At 45.2% G+C, this 15,822-nt stretch overlaps 1 protein-coding gene across 11 annotated transcripts in view; it reads left to right on the plus strand.

Moving 5' to 3' along the window:
* Positions 1-15,822, plus strand: part of sfswap (splicing factor SWAP) — a 114,826-nt gene that overhangs the window by 50,400 nt on the left and 48,604 nt on the right. For all 11 annotated transcript variants that reach the window (XR_015081782.1, XR_015081783.1, XR_015081784.1 and 8 more), the window contains exons 11-12: positions 8,326-8,500; positions 9,166-9,375. Coding sequence is in view for 8 of the 11 variants with exons in the window: in XM_086011899.1 (XP_085868025.1) it covers positions 8,326-8,500; positions 9,166-9,375 (385 nt within the window). In the remaining 3 variants the exon portion in view is untranslated. The remainder of the gene's footprint in view (positions 1-8,325; positions 8,501-9,165; positions 9,376-15,822) is intronic.

The raw sequence follows: 15,822 nt of genomic DNA on the forward strand, positions 1-15,822 counted from the left end.
GAACCCCTTCTTTCAAGGGAACGGAAGTGCCGGTTTCCCGCGCATGCGCAGTGCATGCAGGAAACCAGCACTTCCATTGGGCCTACACATGAGTACCCCGTGCGTACTCACCCCTGGAGACCCGAATTTCTGGGCCAATGTAAGTTTTTAAAGGATGTCAAAATGATTTAGAGTAACACGCCTCTGTTCCTAATTCTACCATTTTGAACCTTGCTTATTCAGAAAATAAAGTGGAAGCAATGTACTGATTGAAATAATAACTTCAATTTATATAGCGCCTTTAACAGAGAAATATCCTAAGAAGCTTCACAGTGGCGTAATCGAGCAAAAATGAGCACTGAGCCAAAGAAGGAGATAGTAAGAGGAGCGACAAAATGCTTGGTCAAAGAAGTGAGTTTTAAAGAGTTTGTTAAAGGAGAAGAGAGAGGTGGAAAGGTTTAGGGAGGAATTCCAGAGCACGGGGTCTTGGCGGCTGAGGGTTCGGACACTAATGGTGTGGCAAAGGAAGAGAGGGGTGCAAAAAAGGCCAGAGTCAGAGGAACAAAGTGCTTGGGGGTGGGTTGTATGGTTGCAGAGATGGGAAGGGGCAAAGCCATGAAGGGATTTCAACACAAGATGAGAATTTTAAATTTGAGGCATTGGAGGACGAGGAGCCAATATAGGTTAACAAGGACAGGGGTGATGCATGTGTGGGACAGGATACGGGCGGTGAGCTTCGGATGAGTTGAAGATTACAGAAGGTGAAGAATGGGAGTCTAGCCAGGAGAGCATTGGAATAGTCGAGTCTGAGGGTGACAAAACCGTGGATGAGGGTTTCAGCAGTAGATGGGTTGGGGCAGGGGCAGCGGTGGGTGCTGTTTCAGAGGCGGAAGAAACAGCCAAATTCTCTGTGCTTAGTGTTAATGTGTCTTGTCAGCAAACAGTTCTGATGTGGCTTTACTTGACATGGGAGGCCTGGGATTATTAAAAAGAGTGCTGAACTTTGGACAAATATAGCAATTACCCAAGTAAGAATGGTACTTCCAATTTATACATGAAATTTCTCCTTGTAAATTGTCATCATGGCATTTTTAGGAATCACTTTTTTAATAGTTTTGTCAAATAACTTCATCCTTGCTATCCCAGTCAGAGACTGGAGCAGTTTAGAAAAAGATCTGAAATTCTTCCTTTAAAAATATTTGTGCCGCGTCTTTACCTTTTAGCATTGTCCAGTTTATCTTTGGTTTCCTTTTTCAAATCCTGTGTATAGGCACAAAGCCATGAATTGTTTTGGGACCAAGCAGAATGCCTCTCTTAAATTAAGTGTTTTTAAAGAAAAAACTAAGGGGGAGAAATTGGGTGAGTAGCGCCACCTGTTAGCGTCTAAAGAGGCAGTCAGTGGCTGTAGCGCCACTGGCTGCGTCTCCGGCGATATTTAGTAGGGGCGCTAATGGTGGCGTTGGGCATTTGCGCTGCGCCGCCACCGATGACGTCATCGGTGTGCGCAGTGCCCCGTTCGCAATATTTGGTAGCGAACGCCGCAGTTGCGCCGCTCGCTACCCGCGCCCGGTTCACGGGGCCTTACTGTGCCGGCAGCGGCGCAAGTTAAGGTGGAGGTGCGGGGCGGCCGCTTTTTCGGCGGCCGCCTGCCAGCACCTCCGTCCCCGGCCTCCTAACCCCCCCCCGCGGCATTGCCGGCTGTTTCCCGAGAGCCCGGCACTTCTCCTTGGTGCCGGGCTCATTTGCCGGCACTCGCGAGCGGGGATCGCGCTGTTGCAGGCACCTCCCCCTTAACAGTGGGAGGAAGGCCTGCAGTACCGCAGCGTGCCATGCCGCAGCATGTGGCGCTGCGGCACGTTGCGCTGCGATAATCAGTTTCAGCGCCCTAAGAGGGACGCGGAGCGCCTCGAGCCTCGCCCCGTCTCCCTCAAGGGGCACTGAAACTGAATTTCTGGCGATCGGTATCACTCCGATCGCTGCGCTAAATCCTGCGCTCAGGCGACTTTGGCGCCACTTTGGCGCCCCTACCCAATTTCTAGGCCTAAGACATCCATTTATTTGAATGTAGCTAATTGCCTATTCTGTGAAAATGTATACAGACAATTCTTGAACTGCGAATATTTATTTTGAGTCTGACAATGACTTTACCTCTTGTATGGCTATCCTTGTACATTCCTGCCAATGAGAATCCAGTCGAATTGAGAATTTCCCAGCAGAATTCCCAAAGGAAAGGAGCTCCAGAGTTTGACTGGTAATGCTCATTTACAATGATCAACCGTGAAAGAACTGGTAATAGAAAAGCACATGATGAACCATGACTGCTTAAGATGCGAAGATTTCATTCGCTAGTTACCTTTATTTCAACCAAGGAACATGAGTTCTACAAAGTTATTAATGAAATTAATATTTTTGTCCACTGAGTGTTTTACACAGTGATTGGATTTTTTTCTAGGGAAATGTGCTGCTCCGTAAACACTGATCGGAGAAAGATTGTTTGAAAGGCATTATGGAAGAATGAATGGATAGGCGTTTCATTTTATTGATGGGCATGTCTCTTGAATGTTCCATATAAATTTGTCAGAGCACTTAATCATTTTTTTGTTACCTTTTCAACAAGTGACTGCTAGTGTGAATTATGAAAGTAATTACAAATTTTTGCTTCAAAAAATTGCACTTTGAAATGTTTTTAGTTTGCTAGGCAAAATTACTACTTTTTTCATATGGTAGTAGCAAAAAACAAATTAAATATCAATATCTAAGTCAGATATCCAGGCCAGAGCTTCCGGTGTAACAGCGTGGATATCTTGTGGGCTACCTATGAATTTCTTCTGAGGGCAGTGCTCAATGACGTGCTCTAGGGTCTGATCAGGAGCTCCACAGTCGCATGATGGGGCTGCTTTAATCTTCTATCTATGGCGAAGGTGGCAGCATCTACCGTGACCAGTTCTGAGGCGGTTGATGGTTGTCCACTGTTTGCGAGGACGGTTTGACCCTTCAGGTTGTACTGTGGGCTCCTCTTTAAGGAATCCATTCCGCATGTCCTAGTTCTTCCAAGCATTTTGCCATCGGTCATCAAGGCTGAGGGGAGTTCGCTGAAGGTCTTTGGCGGCGGTCCAAAATGGCCGCCTAGATTTGAGACGAGTTGGTGGCAGGTTGGTCAAGTCGGCCTGGATTGGCATGTCTTTGCTGTTGTCGGGGTTATATTCTCTGGAGGCTGAATATTCACGCTGTAGGTGTGGTGGTGCGATGCTTGCAAGCACGGGCAGCCAAAGTGTTGGTGTTGATAAAAGCGACTAATGTGCACTACATGCAGCTAGAAACTATGAACTACAGCACTATGAAGTACTGATACTGATATAATATCTCCGTGACATACCTGGAAGATTCTTGGTGTTGAAAGTGAAGTTGGTTACCATCACCATTGGATTGCACCATTACAATGTATATGCATGTTTTGCAAACACTGCAGGTGTTGAGACTGGGCTTGCACAAGAATTAAAGCATTGTCTGCTACTTAAATAAAACTGCATTTCTGAATTTGTTACAAGCAATTGAAGGAATTTTTGATACCTTTTTATATCTGACAGCAGTCTGAATTTACTGTTCCCTACATCACAACCATCCAATTTAAATTGCATGCATCCTTCCTCACTCATTCACCCTCCATGTAAGAATGATATAAATAGGGTAGTCCTTTATATTATTTGCCCATAGCCTATGTTGCCTCTTGGCTCTCATCTTGATTCTTTCTCCGGTCATTAGTTCTACCGTTGCTTTATACTGAGAAAAACTTTGTCAAGCTTACTTCTTGTTTTTTTTTCTCTTCCCTGTTTTAGGCTTTATGTCAGTGTGCCACTATGAACCCTGTCATTGTTTAAAGCACTTTGTAGGGTGTTATTTTCTTTGACGCTTTCTCCACCATTCAATTCAAAATTGCTGCCAGTGCTTTGATTTAGAGTTGCAGATCCCAACGAGCCTGTCCAATATCTTACATTGTCCTGCATGATCTAACTTGCTGTAGTGATTGGGTTGTTTCAGTTTCTTGAAGGGCTTACTGGCAATGATGCAGACATTGACTGGGGTCAAGCAAGGCTATGTCATCGCACCAACGCTCGTCTCGATCTTCCTGGCTGCAATGCTCCATAGAAACATAGAAGATCGGAGCAGGAGTAGGCCATTCGGCCCCTCGAGCCTGCTCCACCATTCAATGCGATCATGGCTGATCATCCAAATTCAGTACCCTGTCCCTGCTTTCTCCCCATATCCCTTGATCCCTTTAGCCTTAAGAAATATATCCAACTCCTTGAATATATTTAATGAATTGGCCTCTACTGCCTTCTGTGGTAGAGAATTCCACAGGTTCACCACTCTGGGTGAAGAAATTCCTCCTCATTTCTGTCCTAAATGTCTTACCTCTTATCCTTAGATTGTGACCCCTGGTTCTGGACTCCCCGACCATTGGGAACAAACTTCCTGCATCTAGTCTGTCCAGTCCTGTCAGAATTTTATAAGTTTCAATGAGATCCCCTCTCATTCTTCTAAACTCCAGCAAGTATAAGCCCAATCGACCCAATCTCTCCTCATACGTCATTCCTGCCATCCCAGGTATCAGCCTGGTGAATCTTCGCTGAACTCCTTCCATGGCAAGAGCATCCTTCCTCAGATAAGGCGACCAAAACTGCACACAATACTCAAGATGTGGTCTCACAAGGCCCTGTACAACTGCAGCAAGACATCCTTGTTCCTGTACTCAAACCCTCTCGCTACGAAGGCCAACATACCATTTGCCTTCTTAACCGCCTGCTGCTCCATCTCGCCTTCAGTAAGCTCCCCGCTGGAGTGGAGCTAATCTACAGAACAAACGGGAAACTGTTCAACCTCCGTCGCCTCCAGTCCAGATCCAAGGTCGTCCCATCCTCTGTCATCGAATTACAGTATGCAGACGACGCTTGCGTCTGCGCACACTCTGAGGTCGAACTCCAAACCATTGTCAACACATTCACCAAAGCGTAAGAGAGCATAGGCCTTACACTAAACATCCGTAAGACAAAGGTCCTCTACCAACCTGCCCCCGCCACACAGTACTGCTCCCCGATTATCAAAATCCATGACGAGGCCTTGGACAACGTGGACCACTTTCCATACCTCGGGAGCCTACTGTCAACAAGGGCAGACGTCGATGACGAAGTCCAACACCGCCTTCAGTGTGCCAGTGCAGCCTTCGGTCGCCTGAGGAACAGTGTTTGAAGACCAGGACTTCAAACCCAGCACCAAGCTCATGGTCTACAGAGCAATAGTGATACCCGCCCTCCTGTATGCTTCAGAGACATGGACCATGTACAGCAGGCACCTCAAAGCGTTGGAGAGGTACCACCAATGCTGCCTCCGCAAGATCCTGCAAATCCATTGGCAGGATAGGCGCACCAACATCGGTGTTCTTGCTTAGGCCAACATCCCCAGCATCGAAGCTTTGACTACGCTCGATCAGCTCCGATGGACGGGCCACATCGTCCGCATGCCCGATACAAGACTCCCAAAACAAGCGCTCTACTCCTGAGTTCCAGCACGGCAAGAGAGCCCAGGTGGGCAGAGGAAACGCTTCAAGGACACCCTCAAAGCCTCCTTGAAAAAGTGTAACATCCCCACCGACACCTGGGAATCCCTGGCCCAAGACCGCACAAAGTGGAGGAGACGCATCCGGGAAAGCGCCGAACACATCGTGTCTCTTTGCCGGGAGCAAGCGGAAGCCAAGCTCAAACAGCGGAAGGAGCGCACGTCAACCCAAGCACCCCACCCACCCGCCCCTTCAACCACTTCTGCCCCACCTGTGACAGAGACTGTAGGTCCTGCATTGGACTCATCAGTCACCTGAGAACTCATTTTTAATGTGGAAGCAAGTCATCCTCGGTTCCGAGGGACTGCCGAAGAAGGAGAAGAATAGACATTGGAAATTCATCCTATTGATTGGTGCTATTTGAGTTCCTGTATTCTTACTACAGGTCAACTATCCCTTATCCGCAATTCCGAAATTCGAAAAGCTCTGAAAACCGAAGTTTTTTCGTGGAGCGTCTCTTGGTATTTCCAGTGTAAAAGCTTGAGCAGCTTGCACGGGAGTTTGCAGATTACTGCGTGGCCATGTGCAACTTTGAGGAAACATTGCTGTTAACTATTTCTTTACAGTAATCTGGTTACCTAGCCAGGTTTGCATCCATCACTAGTGTAGTTGTGGGGTAAACCCGACGGCTGCCTCTTGTCCATTTATAAGCATTATCCGTTCTGAAATCCGAAAAATTCCGAAACACATCTGGCCCCAAGGGTTTCGGATAAGGGATAGTGCACCTGTAGTAAGGCTTTGAAGTAGAATTTGTACTTCAGTCACAAAACTCTAGGTCAGAAAGTACGTACAAATTGTAGTCAGCCTTCATTAGTGTTATTTTTGAGAACACCAGTTTGAACAATGTGTTTCATCTTGCCGAATGGTCAGGGTCCTTTGAGGCTCAAATAACTTTCAGCTCCAATAGAAAACCCTTGTTGGCCAATTGCAGGTGTTGAACTGAAGCCCTCATTGCTGGGATAGATCAGAAGCAGGTGGTTGTCTGTGCATTGCATATTCGTCTGCAAGGCACCAATTGTCGTCTAGGATATTATTCGAGGTCTCTCCACTCCTTTCTCAGGTCTGTTCCAGTACTGGATGAGCAGAAATTTTCTCCAATTAAATATTGGGAAGATGAAGCCACTGTCTTCGGGCCCTGTTCCCCAGCCACTCACTCCATCCCTCCCTAGCATCTGTCTGAGGCTGAACCAGACTGTTCGCAACCTTGGTGTCTTATTTGACCCTGAAATGAGCATCCGACCACATCCGTGGCATAGCTAAGACCGCCTATTTCCACCTCCGTAATATTGCCCGTCTCCACCCCTGCCTCAGCTCATCTGCTGCTGAAACCCTCCCATGCCTTTGTTACCTCTAGACTTGACTATTCCAACGCACTCCTGGCTAGCCTCCCACATTCCACCCTCCGTAAACTTGAGGTCATCCAAAACTCGGCTGCCCGTGTTCTAACTCGCACCAAGTCCCGTTCACCCATCACCCCTGTGCTCGCTGACCTACATCGGCTCCCGCTAAAGCAACGCCTTGATTTCAAAATTCTCATCCTTGTTTTCAAATCCCTTCATGGCCTCGCCCCTCCCTATCTCTGTAATCTCCTTCAGCCCCACAACCCCTCGAGACATCTGCATTCCTCAAATTCTGCCCTCTTGAGCATCCCTGATTATAATCGCTCAACCATCGGTGACTGTGCCTTCAGCTGCCTAGGCCCTAAACTCTGGAACTCCCTCCCCGAGCCTCTCCGCCTCTCTACCTCGCTTACCTCCTTTAAGACGCTCCTTAAAACCTACTTCTATGACCAAACTTATCTGCCCTAATTTCTTATGTGGCTCGGTGTCAATTTTTTGTGTTCTAACACTCCTGTGAGCGCCTTGGGACGTTTTACTACATTAAAGGCGCTATATAAATACAAGTTGTTGTCTTGCTGATCTGTACTGGGCCAGGAAAGCTGAACACTGCCCGTGCTAGTTTGCCAGTTTCCTGGGATGGAATGTTTCTGTACGTGTCTCCACTTCCTCCCATTAACTGTCACGTTGACGAGCCCAGTCAGAATGCATCAGTTTTGCTGTGTTGCTTGTCCTTAACTCTAGTGCAGGCGTATTTGGCACTTGGCTAAGGCAGCCCTAGAGTCCTGTTCTAAATTTTTGCATAAACTGGATTATAGTGCCTCAATTTATTTGCTGTTGGATGATTGCTCTTTGGACAGTATCTAGTGGAGTTCTTGCTTTCTATATAGACAGAGCAAAGGGAATTTTCAAATCTAGGCAAATGTTTTTTCATTTGCCTGAAACTTTGAAAAGTCGTATTATTTAGTAATGAGTTTAACTGTGTAGTAGAATGCATTTTATTGTATCTCTTTAGATGGTTAAGAACTGCCAAGTATTTTCAAGATTCATTCTAATTTACTATGGCTTTCTCATGGGCCAATGTGCACAGGCGATTTTATTCATTTTTTCAAGGCATGAAGAAATTTGGATGCTTTCACAAAGCATTAATGTGGTGACATGGCTACTGTGGTGCTTCTTTGAGCCAAGCTGTCTTTAAAATTGTCAGGCGCTTTGTAAATGCAAGTCTTTTCTTTATTGCGGTTAAAAGGTTTTAAATGCTGTTCAGGGGAGTTGGAGGCCACCTTCATTGGCTTCCAATTATAGCCCTCTGCAACATGTTGTATAAATCTAAATGTTTAAGATTTTAAAATGAGTCTGGAATGCCTTTTAACGTTGATTTATCCTGTTTTATAGGAGACTGTAGCATCAAGTACTCTCACTATATGTTCTGAAAGCAACACGGCAGATATATTGCAGTTCGAAGTACAGCAGGAAGTAACTAGTACAAGTGGATCTAGTGCAATGATAACCCAAACAGACTGCACTAGTTCTACTGATAAGCCTGTTAATGATGGGAAACTAATAAAAGGTAAGTATAGGACTATGCCAACATGTCTTGCAGAAAGATATTTTATTAGCGAGTTTTAAAAAACAGAAGTGCTGGAAGGTTGAAGTCTAACCAAGATGATGTATATACACAGCAGATGTAAGAAGAGAAAAGGCAGGTTACCTGCTGAAGTGTCTCCACCTGAAACATTATCCTGTCTCTTTATTCGAATGCTGATGGATGTGCTGCCTATAACCATCATTTTCTGTGTTGCTCTAATTCAAATTTAACTTGCTGCACTTGAAAAGCATTGAATGCTAATGACTATTGAGTACATTTGAGTTCTGTGTTAAGAGTAAGGAAACTGGAGTTGAGGCGGTTGAATGAGTTTAAGCTTTGTTTGGTGTTTGCTTAATTTACTGTGTACTTCATCTTCATTATTTCTTAGTAAAATGGTGCCAAGTAAATTCGACTTTGAAAACTATTATTTGCTCAGTTTCCGTGCAGGGCTTGCTGCACTGAATATTCTAGACACCAAGGAAAACTGTTACCTCGGTTTGCGAAGGAAACTAGATGGATAATTAAGAATATACATTCCCGTTTGAAACTAATATAAGTTTTCACATTTGTTTAAATAAAGTATTCCATATGTTTAAAAGATGTGGTCATTGAAAACTTTTATTACATTCTGAATATTTTCCTCGCAGCTTCTTTTGCACCAATAAGTTTTGCAATTAAGGCAAAAGAAAACGACATGCTCCCTCTTGAGAAAAAGCGAGTAAAGCTGGACGATGACAGTGATGAGGACCAAGATGCACAGGAAATGTCCAACAATGATTCAACCAAAGATGTGACTTCCCTTCCTCCAGAGGAAAAGAAACCCCAGCTTACTGCAGAGGAAATTGAGGCTAAACACGGTATGAGATTTTCTGCTAAAATGGGATTGTGAGGCTTTATTTAACGGGGAAATTGTCCTTTTTGATTCAAATAGGATATTTATTGTCATGTCAAAGAGCTGTAATTGCCTTCTACGTTTCAGTTTCCACATTGTAGTTACTTTGTCACAGGCATCCACGCTTCTTGTCTTTGTGGGTTGCTAGGTGCATGCAGTGGAACCTATAGGCCTCACGCACAATGTGAATCTATGTTTCATTAGTTTGCCTATATCTCAACCAATGTTCCCTTTAATTTTTTTTTGGGCTGCGCGGCCCATTCAAAATTCTGCACGTGCACTTTTTCTATTTAAAAGCTGGTGAGCCGGCTGCATGGGAGCTCCAGACAGCTAGGTGGCCACTTGGTTTAAAGGGAACATTGATCGCAATGTATCTTGGCATCCAGAATTGGGAATTACCTGACCATGAGGTAATAGTGCTAAGAACAGGCCTTTCCCAACCAGACTGTCCAAAACCAAGCAAGACAAACCAGTGAGAAACAACTAAGTGCAAATGAGACTGTGTGCCTGGGTTTTTTGGTTTGGATTTTCAGAGCTTGGGGCCGCATGCAGTCTATGCCTGTTGTTTGGAGACCTCTGATTTGTAAACGTGTAAATTCTTGATGGTAATCGTGAAATGTTGTTTAATTCCCACTTTTGTACATGCCTTAACTTGCCTTATTGCTCGAGTTGAATTATCTTCACTCCATGGAATACAAAGCTGGGACTTATTACATGGCACCGAAGGAGAACTTGGAAAAGAGTAGTAACAACTTCCTTAAATAACTATTATCAGTACAAACTTAAGTATGGGATATCTTGTGTCTTAGACAGTAGCCAGAAATATGGATTCAGTGTCAGCTGTGGCTTAGCTGGTAGCACCCTCCCACTCCGGAGACTTGAACACAAAGATCTAGGCTGACACTCTACAGTGCAGTACTGAGGGAGCGCTGCGCTGCCGGGGGTGCCGTCTTTCCGATGCAACGTTAAACTGAGGCCCCGTCTGCTCTCTCAGGTTGATGTAAAAGATCCTATGGCACTATATCGAAGAAGAGCAGGGGAGTTATCCCTGGTGTCCTGGCCAATATGTGTCCCTCAATCAACATCACTAAAACACACTATCTGGTTTTTATCACATCGCTTTTGTGGGAGCTTGCTGTGCGCAAATTGGCTGCTGCGTTTCCTACATAACAACAGTGATTACATGCTTAAAAAGTACATCATCGGCTGTAAAGCGCTTTGGGACATCCAGTAGTCGTGAAAGGCGCTATATAAATGCAAATCTTTCTTTCCTTGAACTTGCTTGATTGCCTTAGGGAGTGGGGAAATTTGTCCTGAAATTGGCCAAATTTATTTTGTTTACTTCCTCTATATTACTGCTGACTGGGAGAGGTAGTGTCATCCTTCTCGTATGTAAGTCATATTATAAACACTTGTCTGTATTGTGTCATAGTCGAATTTAATACAATAGGATAGAACCATAGGAATAGAAATTGGACCCTGTTTCATCCATTTTTCGAGTGTACAATGGGGGCAAAAATGACCAATTTAGCAGCGCAAACTCCCACACGTGATCGGTGCTACTTTTTCTGGCTCTACAGCAGCCTAACCAGGAGTCCTTAAAGGGGTGTTGATTAGAAGGTAAGTAAACCTTTTTTCCACACTTGCCTTAATGTGGAGCTAGGAGGAGCAGGAGTGCTGGCCCGCACTCATCCACCCGTTCGCCTCCCAGGACCTACCGGAGGGCCACTGCCGACATCTAAGCTGGCCGATCTTACTCTGAGCCCTACTGGCGAGCTGCAGCAGGACATCCGATTGGTGTCCGCAGATTGTTGGCTTCGTGGTTTTGAGGCCTGAGGACCAATTTCCGGCGATCCTCGGGCCAACCTCTCTTTGCTGCCGCTGTAGTCACGCCGCCCTTTTTGCGCCTAGTCGGGCGCTAACCAATTTCTGCCTCTAGAAGTTTACAGCATGGAAGGTGGCCATTTGGCCTATTTTGCCTGTGTTGGCTCTTTGCTGGATCAACCCAAAGCTAACCCACTGCTTCCCTCTCTCCCCTTAGAATTGCATCTTCCACTGCTTCAAATATTTATGGTGAGCACAAAATGTTAGAATTAATTTTAAAAGTTTATCTTTACTGTGGGCAGTATTGGACAGATGTTTACTGGTGGGAATAGTGAATTGTCTCACTTGTAAGCGCACACACACCTGTTTAATCAGTCCATGTCTCTGAGGTGGGTATCACTGCTGCTCTGTAGACCATGAGCTTAGTGCCGGGTTTGAGGTCCTGGTCTTCAAACACACTCTTCCTCAGGCGACCGAAGGCTGCACTGGCACACTGAAGGCGGTGTTGGACTTCGTCATCGACGTCTGCCCTTGTTGACAGTAGGCTCCCGAGGTATGGAAAGTGGTCCACGTTGTCCAAGGCCTCGTCGTGGATTTTGATAATCGGGGGGCAGTACTGTGTGGTGGGGGCAGGTTGGTAGAGGACCTTTGTCTTACGGCTGTTTAGTGTAAGGCCCATGCTCTCGTACGCTTCGGTGAAGGTGTTGACGATGCTTTGGAAAATAGTTTCTCGCTATCTACCCTATCTGTTCTCTTTTTAATATCTTGAAAAATTCAATTAAATTACCCCATAACTGTTTAAATTCCTATGGCGTGCAGTCCAATAGTCATATTCAAATGTCCGATTTCAGAGTTTGAGATGAGTCTAAATGAAATATAAACATAGGAACAGGAGTAGGCCATTCAGCCCCTTGAGCCTATGGCTGATCTGTACCACAACTCCATTTACCCATCTTTGCTTCATATCCCTTGGTACCCTTACCCAACAAAAATCTAGCGATCTCAGTCTGAAAATTTCAATTGACCCACCATCCACAGCCTTTTGAGGGAGTTTCAGATTGCCGCTACCCTTTGCCTAGCATTTTACTTCATGTTAGTTATAATCAGGCTGGGCATAGGTGCCACTAGACCATGTCATCATGCTCATTGCTCAACTGGGGAGATCTATATCAAAACCGTATAACTGCACCTGCTGCCTTGGCCTTCCATGTGATGGTTCCACAGTTAAGAACCATTGCCTCACTTCTAGTTATCTCGACTAAAATCTAAGCAAGTCTTGTTCCGAATAAATTGAATGTTGCGCATGCTGTTCAGGAAGGCTAACTTTTTACGTGTTTTTCATTTGAAACTGATGAACTGCATGAGTTTGAAGAGAGTAGAGCACTGTTTTCTGACTCTGCTTTGATGTGTTATGTGCAAGATTTTTTTTGGTAGACCGAGATTTGAATAAAATACGATTTCTATCATCACATGAAAATGGAAGCAACTCCTGTTTCATTTGACATGACCTGTAGTTTTTTAATGTAATTCAGTCCCCATTTTAAAGCCAGCTGCTCTGTCATTTTTATATTCCCGTTATAAATTCCTATGTCCACATTTATAACGGGAACGACTTCAGTAAACTTGCCACACTCTAATTGTACCCTTCTGTACAGTAAATGCGCTGCAGCACCTCCACTGGCAGGAGGGTGTAATTACAGCGTGACAAGTTCACAAAGTAATTTCCATTTATAAATGTGGACATTGGAATTTATAATGGAAAGTTGACAGAAAATGTGTGCAGGCGTATGATTAAAAAGGTGTGTGTGTGTGTGTGTGTGCTTACAAGACAGTTTTCAGTACTTCAGTCCATGTGTCTCTGAAGAGCAGATTGAGAGGATGCGGTATAATTGTACTATATGTTGAGATTTGGCCATGCTCCTGTTTGTTATACCATCTGCCCTAACCATAAATGAAGTTCGTTAAAATGGAACTGCATTTTGTTTTCCCACTTGCACTATTCATCATGAATTGACTTCAATTGAATAGTAGGGATACCTCTTAACTAAGGCTATTGATTTATGACTTACACAGAAAATGAATAGAATCATGCAATATGATCCCCAAAGCACTGCAGTCCCGAGTAATAAAAAGTGAATTTGACTCTTTCATTCACTATAAACCAGAAGTCCTAATTTTACACTGATGGAATTGAAGAATACAATCCCTAAAATGCTGGTAAAATTCCAGGAGTCTCATGTGATAAAAACAGTGGCATTGTTTGTAAAATATTGGGCTGGTTATGTACTAATTAAACTGACCCAATGCAGTTAAAGCCTCATATCACTGTTTTGTAAATTAGATGACCATTCGCTCATGAAGAGGGTGACTGACATTTTAAGTAATGTCCTAAAACCAATATCTCTGGAAATTAAGTAATGACAAAGTTCAGACATGTGTCATCTTAATGTACAGAATGTGACATTTAAATATTTTGAGTGCTCTCTTAATGTTTTACCCATAGGGTTTTAGAGAGCTACCTTACTTCTGGTGCAGCGGGCATTGGCATTTTCCTGTTACAAGTCCAGTATATATTTGGCCAGAAAAAGTTTCAAATTGCAAAGCTGTAAAGAATGACGATGTTGTAGAAGATTGATTGATCCAGAAAGTAATAAACCTATCTGAGAGAATGCATGGCATAATATTCATCCGTGTTTCCAAATCCCTCCATGGCCTCGCCACTCCCTATCTCTGTAACCTCCAGCCCAACGGCCTCGCCCCATTCACAAGGTGCCGCACATGCGCGGCCACACAGCAAATTTAAAGGGACCGCGCACAAAAAAAACTTAGAGGTAATGTTGATCTCGGCGTCCTCCAATTCAGGCATGTCGTGCATCCCTGATTTTAATTGCTGCTCCATGCCTTCAGCTGGCTGGGCCCCACGCTCTGGGACTGTCTCTCTACCTCGCCCTCCTCCTTTAGACACACTCCTTGAAACCTACTTCTTCAACCAAGTTTTTGGTCACTTATCCCTAATATCTCCTTATGTGGCTCGATGTCAAATTTTGTTTGATAACACTCCTGTGAAGCTCCTTGGGGCATTTTGCTGTATAAATGCATGTTGTTGCGAACTTAAAAATGACTTTGGGATTGCACGTGCACCAAGCAGTGAAGTGAATAATACCAATAGCGATACTGTGGTGTACTAACTGGTGTAAGCTGAAGTAGTGGCAGGGAGGGAGGAGGAAATGTTCAGGGTTTTACATTCCTGGTGGCTATCCACTGTCCTATTGGATATGCATATGTGTGGACATTGAGTAAGAACAGGATTGGATTCAACTGTGATGCTCCCCAACACTGTCAAAGTTCCTAAATAATGGCCACCGGAGGGTGCCCAGAGTCTATAGACCCAAACCTCAGTGAGGTCAATGGCTTCACCAGAGGGGGGGGGAAACAAAGACTAAGGCCACAATTTTCGCGACCTCGGCGGGTTGGGCCTCGCTGCTGGCTCCACCCTGGCCTCTGACATGACTTTCCCCTGATTGGGCTTGTTAAGCCCGCCCAGCGTGTTTCCCGGCCAATTGAAGGAAGGTGGTCTGATGATGTCATTTGATGACGCGTCATCAGCCAGTTTCCTTAAAGGGACCATGTGCAATTTACTTTGACATTTGTGCTGCCAGTGTTGAGGTGCTGCAAACACTGACCAGCACTGCACAGAGGTGCACGGCTGCACCCAGGCTCCCCCATGACTCCCTCCATATGCTTATGGAGGGAGTCACAGCACACAGGGAGGTTCTCTTCCCTTCCAGTGGGCGGAAGAGACCTCCCCAGGAGACCAACGCAGCCTGGTTGTGCATTGCACAGGAGGGCACAAGCAGGGATGTTGTCAGGAGGTCCAGGATACAGTGGCGCAATCCTTTCAATGATCTCACTAGATCCCCTCATTCTGCCTTCCCGACCCTACTCCTGCACATCCTTACACACACCAACTTACCTTGCACCTCCACCCATCCCTCTCTATCTACTTTATCACTTCCCCATCTCACTAGCCACCCCTCACACTTGCCCGCATCCTAGTCCAATCATACCAACTAACAACACAAGTGTAGGCACTTGTGTGTTTTAGCTAATGTTCATGTGAAATTTCTGTTAATGTGCTGCCAAACATTGCAATCTTTATTTTCAACACTTTGCATTCTTGGGCAGATTTGTGTGCATCTTTAGAAGTGGTTTAACGAGTTGCAGTGAATGGTAAGACATAACGGTACCCTCAGCAATGCTGATGATTGTGAAAGGAATGGCTTGGGCATTGTAGGGATGCTTTAAGATGTTGGCGTGGGGTGGTGCCAACCTGATGCATCACGTGGCAGCCAGAGTGTATAGCATCAAGTGAAGTAAATCTGGCCATGGTGAGGCCAACCTTGGCGTCCTGGGCAGCAATGTGGTCGGGTGCTGATGCCCTGTGTCCTGTGCAGCATCAGGTGATTGTGGAGAAGGTTGGTGTGTTTGTTTGGTGCTGCTGGTGTGCGTGGTGGTGATGGTGCTGTGGATAACCATGGCCAGATTCTGAGGACCACGGTGAGAGAGTATAAACCGTACCCATGCTGAT

This window comes from Somniosus microcephalus, chromosome 19 (assembly GCF_052327205.1).
Source record: "Somniosus microcephalus isolate GS21.2 chromosome 19, FLI_Smic_1.0, whole genome shotgun sequence".
NCBI classification, from domain to species: Eukaryota; Metazoa; Chordata; class Chondrichthyes; order Squaliformes; family Somniosidae; genus Somniosus; species Somniosus microcephalus.